The sequence below is a fragment of the Salmo trutta genome, chromosome 17 (genome assembly GCF_901001165.1).
Source record: "Salmo trutta chromosome 17, fSalTru1.1, whole genome shotgun sequence".
Taxonomy (NCBI): domain Eukaryota; kingdom Metazoa; phylum Chordata; class Actinopteri; order Salmoniformes; family Salmonidae; genus Salmo; species Salmo trutta.
In genome coordinates, this window is record NC_042973.1 from 419,526 (window position 1) to 433,261 (window position 13,736).

The 13,736-nt window shown below is 47.1% G+C and overlaps 1 protein-coding gene across 2 annotated transcripts in view; it reads right to left on the bottom strand.

Annotated features, from left to right (window-relative positions):
* The window catches only part of nhsa (Nance-Horan syndrome a (congenital cataracts and dental anomalies)), a 111,325-nt gene extending 106,444 nt beyond the window's left edge, over positions 1-4,881 (bottom strand). For both annotated transcript variants that reach the window (XM_029695317.1, XM_029695316.1), the window contains exon 1: positions 4,407-4,881. In XM_029695317.1, coding sequence (XP_029551177.1) covers positions 4,407-4,686 — 280 coding nt within the window. In that variant the 5' untranslated portion in view covers positions 4,687-4,881. The remainder of the gene's footprint in view (positions 1-4,406) is intronic.
* Positions 4,882-13,736: the final 8,855 nt, after the last annotated feature.

Here is a 13,736-nt window from a genome sequence, read left to right on the forward strand (position 1 = left end):
ATTCCTCTGTTGATCCTACAGCTATTGTATACAGTAATCATGTGCCTATGAACCAGAGTTACACTGTTAACACTGAGGCAGTGTGCACTAGTAGGAAGTCCACTGTGTGCAGCTCACCCTGCACTAACAGCTCAAACATAAAAATCATTTTCATGTGTACCTCTAATAAGCCTCCCAGTACAGTTGGGTGATATGGTCTAAAATCAGATCTCCATTTGTTTTTTACTTATGGGCGATTCACAATATATCCAAAAATGTTTATGTTCTCTCTAAATAAGCTTTGTACAATTAAAAGATGAAATACACTGCATTTCAAACAGTCAGCAATAATCTAATGAATTCCAGGTTTGTAAAATTATACCTTGGCTAAAAAATAAAAAATATTCACCTTTATTTATTATATAAGCCTTCAACAACCATAAGACCCACTAATAAATGTAATTTTATTTAAAAAAATAGTTTAACATGCTTTTTTAGGGGAATAATCCCTGTTCAGCCTATGAAAATAACCTTTGTTACAAATGTAAATAGAACCATGCATAAGTCAAATGTAAATAGAACCATGCATAAGTCAAATGTAAATAGAACCATGCACAGTCACTAATAATGACTAACTTATTGCAGCAGGTATTAGACTATAGAACATGAACACAGGTCTCAGTCCCTCAAGCCCACGTGCAAGTGATTAGCCAGCTCATGTTTATATTTCAAGTTAAAGATAACAAACTTGGATCAATTTTCTAGTTCCCTTTATCTAAAATTAGGTTTTGGTTGAAGATCTGATAATTCAGTATAAAAACAATATGCATAAAGTTGAGAAAAGTATAACATTGTGTCTCCAGAGCGCTCAGGATCTCAGACTAGGGCGAAAGTTGACCTTTCAACAGGACAATGACCCTAAGCACACAGCCTAGACAACGCAGGAGTGGCTTCGGGGCAAGTCTCTGAATATCCTTGAGTGGCCCAGCCAGAGCCCAGACTTGAACCTGATCTAACATCTCTGGAGAGACCTGAAAATAGCTGTGCAGAGACGCTCCCCATCCAACCTGACAGAGCTTGAGAGGATCTGCTGAGAAGAATGGGAGGAACTCCCCAAATACAGGGGTGCTAAGCTTGTAGCATCATACCCAAGACTCAATGCTGTAATCACTGCCAAAAGGTGCTTCAACAATGTACTGATTAAAGGGTCTGAATACTAATGCGAATGTGATATTTCCGCTTTTTTTATACATTTGCTAAACTTTCTAAAAAGCTGATTTTGCCTTGTCATCATGGGGTATTGTGTGTGTAGACTGATTTAATCATTTTTAGAGTAAGGCTGTAATGTAACAAAATGTGGAAAAAGTCAAGGGGTCTGAATACTTTCCGGCACTTTATCAACAAATTTGCGAGGGCACCAGAACAGTCTGCAGCACCCGGCCTCACCTTACTAGAATCTGAAGTCAAATGTCTACTGTTTGTTGATGATCTGGTGCTTCTGTCACCAACCAAGGAGGGCCTACAGCAGCACCTAGATCTTCTGCACAGATTCTGTCAGGCCTGGGGCCCGACAGACCTGGGGCCCGACAGTAAATCTCAGTAAGACACAAATAATGGTGTTCCAAAAAACGATAGCTGCCAAGACAACAAACAAATTCCATCTAGACACCGTTGCCCTAGAGCACACAAAAAAAACTATACATACCTCGGCCTAAACATCAGCGCCACAGGTAACTTACACAAAGCTGTGAACGATCTGAGACAAGGCAAGAAGAGCCTCCTATGTCATCAAAAGGAACAAAATTCAACATACCAATTAGGATCTGGCTAAAGATATTGAATCAGTTATAGAACCCATTGCCCTTTATGGTTGTGAAGTCTGGGGTCCGCTCACCAACCAACAGTTCACAAATTGAGAAACACCAAATTGAGACTGCATTCAGAATTCTGAAAAAATATCCTCCTTGTACAACGTAAAACACCAAATAATGCAGAGGAGAATTAGGCCAATACCCGCTAATTAGCTAAATCCAGAAAAGAGCAGTTAAATTCTACAACCACCTAAAAGGAAGTGATTCCCAAACCTTCCATAACAAAGCAATCACATCGTGAGAGATGAACCTGGAGAAGAGTCCCCTAAGTAAGCTGGTCGTGGGGCTCTGTTCACAAAAACAACACACCCCACAAAGCAACACAATTAGACCCAACCAAATCATGAGAAAACAAAACAAAACGATAATTACTTGACACATTGGAAAGAATTAACCAAAAAAAAACAGAGCAAACTAGAATGCCATTTGGCCCTAAACAGAGAGTACACAGAGGCAAAATACCTGACCACTGTGACTGACACAAAATAAAGGAAAGCTTTGACTATGTACAGACCCCATGGTCATGGACTTGCTATTGAGAGAGGCCGCCGTAGGTAGACCTGGCCTCACTGCCAATCCTGAAGTATACCCTTAAAGCTACAAAAGTGTCAATGTTCAATCTTAACAAAACAACAGAACAGATTAACCGGAATGACATTTACTCTATATATAGGGGGTACCGGTACAGAGTCAATGTGCGGGGCACCGGTTAGTTGAGGTAATATGTACATGTAGGTAGAGTTATTGAAAAGTGACAATGAAAATGCAAATAGTCTGGGTAGCCATTTTAATAGCTGTTCAGGTCTAGCACCTAGACTTGGCGCTCCGGCACCGCTTGCCGTGTGGTAGCAGAGAGAACAGTCTATGACTAGGGTGGCTGGAGTCTGACCATTTTTAGGGCCTTCCTCTGACACCGCCTGGTATAGAGGTCCTGGTTGGCAGGAAGCTTGGCCCCAGTGATGTACTGGGCCGTACGCACTACCCTCTGTAGTGCCTTGCGGTCGGAGGCCAAGCAGTTGCCATACCAGGCAGTGATGCAACCAGTCAGGATGCTCTCGATGGTGCAGCTGTAGAACTTTGAGGATCTGAGGAACCCATGCCAAATCTTTTCAGTCTCCTGAGGGGGAATAGGTTTTGTCGTGCCCTCTTCACGACTGTCTTGGTGTGCTTGGACCATGTTAGTTAGTTTGTTGGTGATGTGGACACCAAGGAACTTGAAGCTCTCAACCTGCTCCACTACAGCCCCGTCAATGAGAAGGGGGGCGTGCTCAGTCCTCCTTTTCCTCTAGTCCACAATCAGCTCCTTTGTCTTGATCGAGTTGAGGGAGAGGTTGTTGTCCTGGTACCACATGGCCAGGTCTCTGACCTCCTCCCTATAGGCTGTCTCATCGTTGTCTGTGATCAGGCCTACCACTGTTGTGTCATCCGCAAATTTAATGGTGTTTGAGTCGTCATAGCTGAACGCCCCAGCCTCCCAACGCCCCCCAGCCTCCCAACGCCCCCCAACGCTCCCCAGCCTCCCAACGCGCCCTAGCCCCCCAACGCCCCAGCCTCCTAGACTTGGTCTTTTTAATGGAAGCATGACCCTACTACATCCCAGCAGTTGGGTCATCCAAACAACCCAGAATTCTTTTAGAGTGTAGAAATTAAACTAGCCAGCCAACAGCATCATCATCATGCTGTGCCAGTATCAGGGAAATGATTGGTTACTCCCTCACACCCCTTCTTTTCCATCCTGCATTGAAATGTTGATGAGGACTGAAAAAAAATGCAATAGATTGGGACTGAAATTACTGAGAAAAAAAAACTGTGTAATGTACATGAATCAAACATTTCATCTAATCTTTAATTAAACTGAAAAATACATCTTACACAATAAACAAAACAAAAACAAACAAAAAGACCCATCTGCTGCTCCAGTCCTCTAACCCTCCACATGGCCTCATTATGTTACTATAGACCTAACCCTAATACAGCCCTCATTATGTTACTATAGACCTAACCCTAATACAGCCCTCATTATGTTACTATAGACCTAACCCTAATTCAGCCCTCATTATGTTACCATGGACCCAACCCTAATAAGGGACAGCAAACTAACCTCATTGTCGCATTTAGATTTAAAGCATAGTATGTATGGATAGAGCCTGGATCTGAAAACATTGAAATGGCAATTACACCACGCCAGTTATCAATAAACTGGTGCCATTGCCTACAATGATGATTACCGCGAAACAGTCAGCATGCCGCTCCAGCGATCAGTTGCGCTTAGAATAGAAACACATGAACACATAAAAACAGACCATATCGTAGACCCAAGCGTTTAATAAACCAATACAGTCGCAACATGAACATGATGGAACCCACTGTGTCCTATTGACTACTATTCCGTATCAATGCTTCAGATTCAGTATTTAGAGCACCAATCTGTTTCCCACTGAGTTGTAGTTTATATTAGAATACCATGTGCTGGCTACGCAGCACCGCAGAGAACACATGGCACGCTGTGGCTAAAAGGAGAAAAAGTTGAGCTGTAGTAGAAAGTGGTGTACTCACGTACTGCCTCCTGCTTGGCGTCTAACCCAGAGATAGACTGCTGAAGTTGACCGACTTTACTCTGCAGTCCCCGGACCCGTTGGTTGGTAAACACGATATCGCTCTCCAGCTCCTGGAAGAGAGAGCAGGCGTGCCGGGCCAGGTCGGAGAGCTGTCGTAGGGTCCGGGACAGAGACACATTGTTAACCGTACACAGATCATCGAAAACCAAACTCTCTTCTTTCGGGACTGAATGCCTGCAAAGTAACTGGGGTTCCACGATCCGTTTGGCAAATGGCATTTTGACATGGACCCGATTAGAAATCCACAAAAAAATCTGAACCAATAAATTATTTTCAAAACAATAGTTGCCCCCATTAATCCAACTGTCCCCGATTGAGCGGTTCTTCAGGCATCATTTCACTCTCTACAGACTGTTCTCGCCTCCCGCTGCTCCTCCGCTCATCAGCTGCCTATCTGTCCGTAGGTAGTAGTCTATGTTATTCAGAGCTTTAAAAGTGAGGCGCTTTAAAAAAAAAAATGTTTAAAAAAAAAGATCACTCGAAAACCTGGCGCGGAGTTCCCTCATTTCCCGGATCTGGACTCGGAGCGAAGCGCGCGACTGTCTGTGTCCACGGAGACTCCATCAAGCGCGCTGCCGAGGCTGAGCGCGTTCACTATTACCACAACAGAGGATTCTTGGCGTGGAAGAGTTGCTCGATAATAATAATCACTTTAAACGGCTGTATAAGAGACTGATTATATAGAGAGTTGTAGTGTTGACTGTAGCCTATGTGTTAGAGTGTATTAAACTGTTCTCTGTGTGTAAAAGCATCAGTTACTCTTCCAGGGGCCCACATGAAACAATATATTTATTTAACTAGGCAAGTCAGTTAATGACGGCCTACCCAGGCCAAACCATGACGGTGCTGGGTCAGTTGTGCGCCACCCTATGTGACCCCAATCACGGCCGGTTGTGATACAGCCTGGATTCGAATCAGGGTCTGTAATGACACCTCTAGCACTGAGATGCAGCCCAGCTAGCAACGAGGAATCTTCCCAGAAGCGGCCCTCTTCCGGGGGGCCGGAACTGATTGAATCGGCCCGGAATCGGGTGTCGGACTCGGCCCGGAATCAAAATGAATAATTGCCCAGAATCGGCCCAAGTACATCGGGCCGTTTCAGTCTATCGGAATTCAGCCGACTTTGCCGGCATCTTACCAGAATCCCCCCAGAAGCGACCCGATGCAAATTGAAATAAATGTATACAAAATTACCCGATTTAGTCATTTTAAATATTACTATTATACATTTTATACATACAAATTATACCCATCCACAAAAAAGCATTTTGTGTCAGAGGAAACGCCATACACCTGGTGACCGTGTCAGTGTTCATGCGCCTGGCCCTCCATAGGAGTTGCTACAGCGCGATGGGACAAGAACATCTCGGCTGGCCAAACCCTCCCCTAACTCGAACGACACTCAGCAAATTGTACGTCACCTCATGGGTCTCCCGGGCGCAGCCGGCACGGGTCTCGAACAGGAATCTGTAGCAACGCAGTGTCTTAGACCGCTGCACCACTCGGGAGGTTCCAGCCATAAAGTTTTTAATGCTTATCAAATGCCTTGCACCAAGTATCAAAATACTAAAACACTGCACAGGACTCTAAAATAATTTCATTTAAATGTTAATTGTATTTTAATTTGATCACAGAAACAATGAGAAAATATGATAAAACAAATAATGGAATGTTAATTATATAAAGCAGCCTGTGTAATCATCTGCCAGAGTAGCCCCAATCGGCCCGAACCCCAAGTAATACATTTGGGCCAGATAACTCACACCGGAATCGGGTGTTTTAGCCTCACATTTTAGCCATAAGTAACACTGCCGAAGGCGGCCCAGACTCAGGCTACATGACATCGGCCGAGTCTGACTCTCAGCCAGAATCGGACCAGATCCACTGTACTAGCTGGGAGTGCCTTAGACCGCTGCGCCCCAGATCCACTGTGCTAGCTGGGAGTGCCTTAGACCGCTGCGCCACAGATCCACTGTGCTAGCTGGGAGTGCCTTAGACCGCTGCGCCCCACATCCACTGTGCTAGCTGGGAGTGCCTTAGACCGCTGCGCCACAGATCCACTGTGCTAGCTGGGAGTGCCTTAGACCGCTGCGCCCCACATCCACTGTGCTAGCTGGGAGTGCCTTAGACCGCTGTGCCCCTGATCCACTGTGCTAGCTGGGAGTGCCTTAGACCGCTGCGCCACAGATCCACTGTGCTAGCTGGGAGTGCCTTAGACCGCTGCGCCCCAGATCCACTGTGCTAGCTGGGAGTGCCTTAGACCGCTGCGCCCCAGATCCACTGTGCTAGCTGGGAGTGCCTTCGACCCCTGCGCCCCAGATCCACTGTGCTAGCTGGGAGTGCCTTCGACCCCTGCGCCCCAGATCCACTGTGCTAGCTGGGAGTGCCTTAGACCGCTGCGCCCCAGATCCACTGTGCTAGCTGGGAGTGCCTTAGACCGCTGCGCCCCAGATCCAATGTGCTAGCTGGGAGTGCCTTAGACCGCTGCGCCCCAGATCCACTGTGCTAGCTGGGAGTGCCTTAGACCGCTGCGCCCCAGATCCACTGTGCTAGCTGGGAGTGCCTTAGACCGCTGCGCCCCAGATCCACTGTGCTAGCTGGGAGTGCCTTAGACCGCTGCTCCCCAGATCCACTGTACTAGCTGGGAGTGCCTTAGACCACTGCGCCCCAGATCCATTGTGCTAGCTGGGAGTGCCTTAGACCGCTGCGCCCCAGATCCAATGTGCTAGCTGGGAGTGCCTTAGACCGCTGCGCCACAGATCCACTGTGCTAGCTGGGAGTGCCTTAGACCGCTGCGCCACAGATCCACTGTGCTAGCTGGGAGTGCCTTAGACCGCTGCGCCCCAGATCCACTGTGCTAGCTGGGAGTGCCTTAGACCGCTGCGCCCCAGATCCACTGTGCTAGCTGGGAGTGCCTTAGACCGCTGCGCCCCAGATCCACTGTACTAGCTGGGAGTGCCTTAGACCGCTGCGCCCCAGATCCATTGTGCTAGCTGGGAGTGCCTTAGACCGCTGCGCCTCTTGGGAGCCCAAAATAATATAATACATAGTGCAGAACATTATTATTCAAGGACTGATATACATGCATGTAAAACGTCACACATAGCCTCCATTTTTCTGTTTTTTTAAACTGATTTTATTGCTACCTTGAGTTACCTGGCGTGGCAGAGAGTTCCATGTAGTCAAGGCTCTATTTAATACTGTGTGTTTCCCAGCCTCAGTTCTGGACCTGGGGACTGTGAAGAAACCTCTGGTTCCATGTCTTGTCTTGCGCGGCCCACGCTTGGATTGCGTCCTACCTGACAGGTCGCTCCTACCAGGTGGCGTGGCGAGAATCTGTCTCCGCACCACGTGCTCTCACCACTGGTGTCCCCCAGGGCTCTGTTCTAGGCCCTCTCCTATTCTCGCTATACACCAAGTCACTTGGCTCTGTCATATCCTCACACGGTCTCTCCTATCATTGCTATGCAGACGACACACAATTAATCTTCTCCTTTCCCCCTTCTGACAACCAGGTGGCGAATCGCATCTCTGCATGTCTGGCAGACATATCAGTGTGGATGACGGATCACCACCTCAAGCTGAACCTCGGCAAGACGGAGCTGCTGTTCCTCCCGGGGAAGGACTGCCCGTTCCATGATCTCGCCATCACGGTTGACAACTCCCTTGTGTCCTCCTCCCAGAGTGCTAAGAACCTTGGCGTGATCCTGGACAACACCCTGTCGTTCTCCACTAACATCAAGGCGGTGACCCGATCCTGTAGGTTCATGCTCTACAACATTCGTAGAGTACGACCCTGCCTCACACAGGAAGCGGCGCAGGTCCTAATCCAGGCACTTGTCATCTCCCGTCTGGATTACTGCAACTCGCTGTTGGCTGGGCTCCCTGCCTGTGCCATCAAACCCCTACAACTCATCCAGAACGCCGCAGCCCGTCTGGTGTTCAACCTTCCCAAGTTCTCTCACGTCACCCCGCTCCTCCGCTCTCTCCACTGGCTTCCAGTTGAAGCTCGCATCCGCTACAAGACCATGGTGCTTGCCTACGGAGCTGTGAGGGGAACGGCACCTCCGTACCTTCAGGCTCTGATCAGGCCCTACACCCAAACAAGGGCACTGCGTTCATCCACCTCTGGCCTGCTCGCCTCCCTACCTCTGAGGAAGCACAGTTCCCGCTCAGCCCAGTCAAAACTGTTCGCTGCTCTGGCACCCCAATGGTGGAACAAGCTCCCTCACGATGCCAGGACAGCGGAGTCAATCACCACCTTCCGGAGACACCTGAAACCCCACCTCTTTAAGGAATACCTGGGATAGGATAAAGTAATCCTTCTAACCCCCCCCCCCCCCCCCTTTAAAAGATTTAGATGCACTATTGTAAAGTGGTTGTTCTACTGGATATTATAGGTGAATGCACCAATTTGTAAGTCGCTCTGGATAAGAGCGTCTGCTAAATGACTTAAATGTAATGTAAATGTTGTATCGATGAGTGTCTGGACTGTGTGCCAACTGCTTGAACAGACAGTTCAGTATCTTCAACACATCAACACCTCACACAAAGATCAATAGTGATGCAGTAAATCTCTCCTCAACTTTGCGCCAGGAGAGACTGACACTTTACCTCCGTGTACATCAGTGGCGGTCAGTGCCGTTTATGATGAGGAAGGACCATTTTTTTCATGTTTGAGCTGGGTTTATGAGTAAGCTAAACTAGCTTGCATTTTGGTTGCTCCCACAGGAAGTCAAAAATGTCACAAAAGGAGATATTCCTGTCTTTGCAGAGTTTCTTCAGGAACACGTTCAGGATGGCAGCAGCCCCGTCGATGAGAATGGGGGCATGCTCGATCCTCCTTTTCCTGTAGTCCACAATCATCTCTTTTGTCTTGATCACGTTGAGGGAGAGGTTGTTGACCTTGCACCACACGGCCAGGTCTCTGACCTCCTCCCTATAGGCTGTCTCGTCATTGTCGATCAGGCCTACCACTTTTCTGTCATCGGCAAACTTAATGATGGGGATGGAGTCGTGCCTGGCCATGCAGTCGTGGGTGAACAGGGAGTACAGGAGGGGACTAAGCACGCACCTCTGAGGGGCCCCAGTATTGAGGATCAAAGTGTGTTGTTACCTAACCTTACCACCTGGGGGCGACCCGTCAGGAAGTCCAGGATCCAGTTGCAGAGGGAGGTGTTTAGTCCCAGGGTCTTTAACTTGGTGATGAGCTTTGAGGGCACTACGGTGTTGAACGCTGAGCTGTAGTCAATTAATAGCATTCTCACGTAGGTGTTCCTTTTGTCCAGGTGGGAAAGGGCAGTGTGGAGTGCAATAGAGATCGCATCATCTGTGGATCTGTTGGGGGGTATGCAAATTGGGGTGGGTCTAGGGTTTCTGGGATAATGGTGTTGATGTGAGCCATGACCAGCCTTTCAAACCACTTCATGGTTACAGATGTAAGTGCTACGGGTCTGTAGTCATTTAGGCAGGATACCTTAGTGTTATTGGGCACAGGGACTCTGGTGGTCTGCTTGAAACATGTTGGTAATACAGACTCAGTCAGGGACAGGTTGAAAATGTCAGTGAAGACACTTGCCAGTTGGTCAGCGCATGCTCCATGTACACGTCCTGGTAATCCATCTGGCCCAGCGGTCTTGTAAATGTTGATCTGTTTAAAGGCCACGGAGAGCGTGATCACACAGTCGTCCGGAACAGCTGATGGTCTCATGCATGTTTCAGTGTTACTTGCATCGAAGCAAGCATAGAAGTAATTTATCTCGTCTGGTAGGCTCGTGTCACTGGGCAGCTCGCGGCTTTGCTTCCCTTTGTACTCTGTAATAGTACGCAAACCCTGCCACATCGGACGAGCATTGGAGCCGGTGTAGTACGATTCGATCTTAGTCCTGTATTGACGCTTTGCCTGTTTGATGGTTCGTCGGAGGGCATAGTGGGATTTCTTATAAGCGTCCGGGTTAGAGTCCCGCTCCTTGAAAGCTGCAGCTCTACCTTTTAGCTCAGTGCGGATGTTGCCTGTAATCCATGGCTTCTGGTTGGGGTATGTACGTACAGTCACTGTTGGGACAACGTCATTGATGCACTTATTGATGAAGCCAGTGACTGAGGTGGTGTACTCCTCAATGCCAAAGGAAGAATCTCGGAACACACATGCGGTGACATCACCTGGTTTAAATGATATTTCTAGGGACAATATCTCCTACCATACCTTTGTCTGTACATTATGCCTTGAATCAATTCTACCGTGCCCAGAAATCTGCTCCTTATACTCTCTGTTCAGAACATACTAGACGACCAGTTATTTTAGTCTTTAGCCATACCCTTATCCTACTCCTCCTCTGTTCCTCTGGTGATGTGGAGGTTAATCCAGGCCCTGCAGTGCCTAGCTCCACTCCCATTCCCCAGGCACAATCATTTGTTGACTTCTGTAACGTTAAAAGCCTTGGCTTCATGCATGTTAAAATTAGAAGCCTCTCTGCCAAACCGGATGTACTAGCAGTGTCTGAATCCTGGCTCAGGAAGACCACCAAAACCCCTAAAATTTCCATCCCTAACTATAACATTTTCCGACAAGATACAACTGCCAAAGGGGGCGGTGTTGCAATCTACTGCAGAGATAGCCTGCAGAGTTCTGTCTTACTATCCAGGTCTGTACCCAAACAATTCGAGCAACTACTTTTAAAAATCCACCTTTCCAGAAACAAGTCTCTCACCGTTGCCACCTGCTATAGACCACCCTCTGCCCCTATCTGTGCTCTGGACACCATATGTGAACTGACTGCCCCCATCTATCTTCAGAGCTCGTGCTGCTAGGTGACCTAAACTGGGACAACCCGGTCATTCTACAATCTAAGCTTGATGCCCTCAATCTCTCACAAATTATCAATGAACCCACCAGGTACAACCCCAAATCCGTAAACACGGGCACCCTCATAGACATCATCCTAACCAACTTGCCCTCTAAATATACCTCTGCTGTTTTCAATCAAGATCTCAGCGATCACTGCCTCATTGCCTGCATCCGTAATGGGTCTGCAGTCAAACGACCATCCCTCATCACTGTCAGACGCTCCCTAAAACACTTCAGCGAGCAGGCCTTTCTAATCGACCTGGCCCGGGGTATCCTGGAAGAATATTGACCTCATCCCGTCAGTAGAGGATGTCTGGTCATTCTTTAAAAGTGCCTTCCTCACCATCTTAAATAAATATGCCCCTTTCAAAAAAAATTGAACCAGGAACAGATATAGCCCTTGGTTCTCTCCAGACCTGACTGCCCTTGACCAGCACAAAAACATCCTGTGGCATTCTGCATTAGCATCGAATAGCCCCCATGATATGCAACTTTTCAGGGAAGTTAGAAACCAATATACACAGGCAGTTAGGAAAGCAAATGATAGCTTTTCCAAACAGAAATGTGCCTCCTGTAGCACTAACTCACAAAAGTTCTGGGACACTAAAGTCCATGGAGAATAAGAGCACCTCCTCCCAGCTGCCCACTGCACTGAGGCTAGGAAACACTGTCACCACCGATAAATCCACTATAGTTGAGAATTTCAATAAGCATTTTTCTACTGCTGGCCATGCTTTCCACCTGGCTACCCCTACCCCGGTCAACAGCCCTGCACTCCCCACAGCAACTCGCCCAAGCCTCCCCCATTTCTCCTTCACCCAAATCCAGATAGCTGATGTTCTTAAAGAACTGCAAAACCTGGATCCCTACAAATCAGCCGGGCTAGATAATCTGGACCCTCTCTTTTTAAAATTATCTGCCGAAATTGTTGCAACCCCTATTACCTGCCTGTTCAACCTCTCTTTCGTATCGTCTGAGATTCCCAAAGATTGGAAAGCTGCCGAGGTCATCCCCCTCTTCAAAGGGGGAGACACTCTAGACCTAAACTGCTACAAATTGCTACAGACCTATATCCATCCTACCCTGCCTTTCTAAAGTCTTCGAAAGCCAAGTCAACAAACAGATTACTGACCATTTCGAATCCCACCGTACCTTCTCCGCTATGCAATCTGGTTTCAGAGTTGGTCATGGGTGCACCTCAGCCACGCTCAAGGTCCTAAACGACATCATAACCGCCATCGATAAGAGACAGTACTGTGCAGCCGTATTCATCGACCTGGCAAAGGCTTTCGACTCTGTCAATCACCACATTCTTATTGGCAGACTCAACAGCCTTGGTTTCTCAAATGATTGTCTCGCCTGGTTCACCAACTACTTCTCTGATAGAGTTCAGTGTGTCAAATTGGAGGGCCTGTTTTCAAAACCTCTTGCAGTCTCTATGGGGGTGCCACAGGGTCCATTCTCCCACTGGCCGACGAGTTGAGCTAACCATCTGTCCAGTAGATTGGAGCAGGTCAGTACTGCACGACATATCGACCCCTTGGCTGCAACGAGATATTCAGAACTGAATTTCTGTGTGCCTGGGCTTCATCATAGTTCTTAGAAACCACATCTTGTTTTTCCTAAAGATGAGTTAGCAGCCGGAAAGCCTCTTCCCTAAGCTGCTTGACGATGATAAATTCTTTGTCTGTTCCAAATGTATGTTAATTTACCAGTTCCGCCTTATTTTCCTCCTCTTGCGTACCTATCATCACCTAACGCATTTGAGCTCGGACGTAGACACAATACCACTGCTGTTTTGACTCTAGCACTGCTAGTGTTATCTTGCTCTGTTAGCATGATGGCTAACCGCTAACTATTGTGGGTTTTTTTGCAGGAATTTGCGGGCCCAGCTGAAAAGCTAACCCTGTCACGGAATCCTTAGCTATCAGAACTTCCAATGGTTAAAGATATTGTTGTTGTTGCCTTGATTAAAAATGATTTAATGAAAACGATTTCATAAAACAACAGACCGAGTGTAGACAGTACACTGATCTGTTGCGAGCTCTGATGACGTCTGTTGCGTGATGGTTAATTCAAAATGATAAATTATGGATTGGACTGACCAAAATGATTTAGGGCAATGATTCATCCTTAAGAAAAATCTTGATTAATGTATTACTGTATGTCATTGATTGTAACAAGTAATAAACCAAACATACAGTGCAATGACAGGCTACTGCTGAACTGGAGAACATATAACAGACCACTCTCTGTGGACATACACACTATATTTGACAATATGCTATTGTGGTGGTTATTTATCAGACAGATACAGTGTAAATGAAAACATACTGCAAAATGAAAAAATACAACAATCTACAGTATCACAGAACAAAACAATGGAGCAGCATTAGTTTGATAACTAGCCAAGAGTAAATG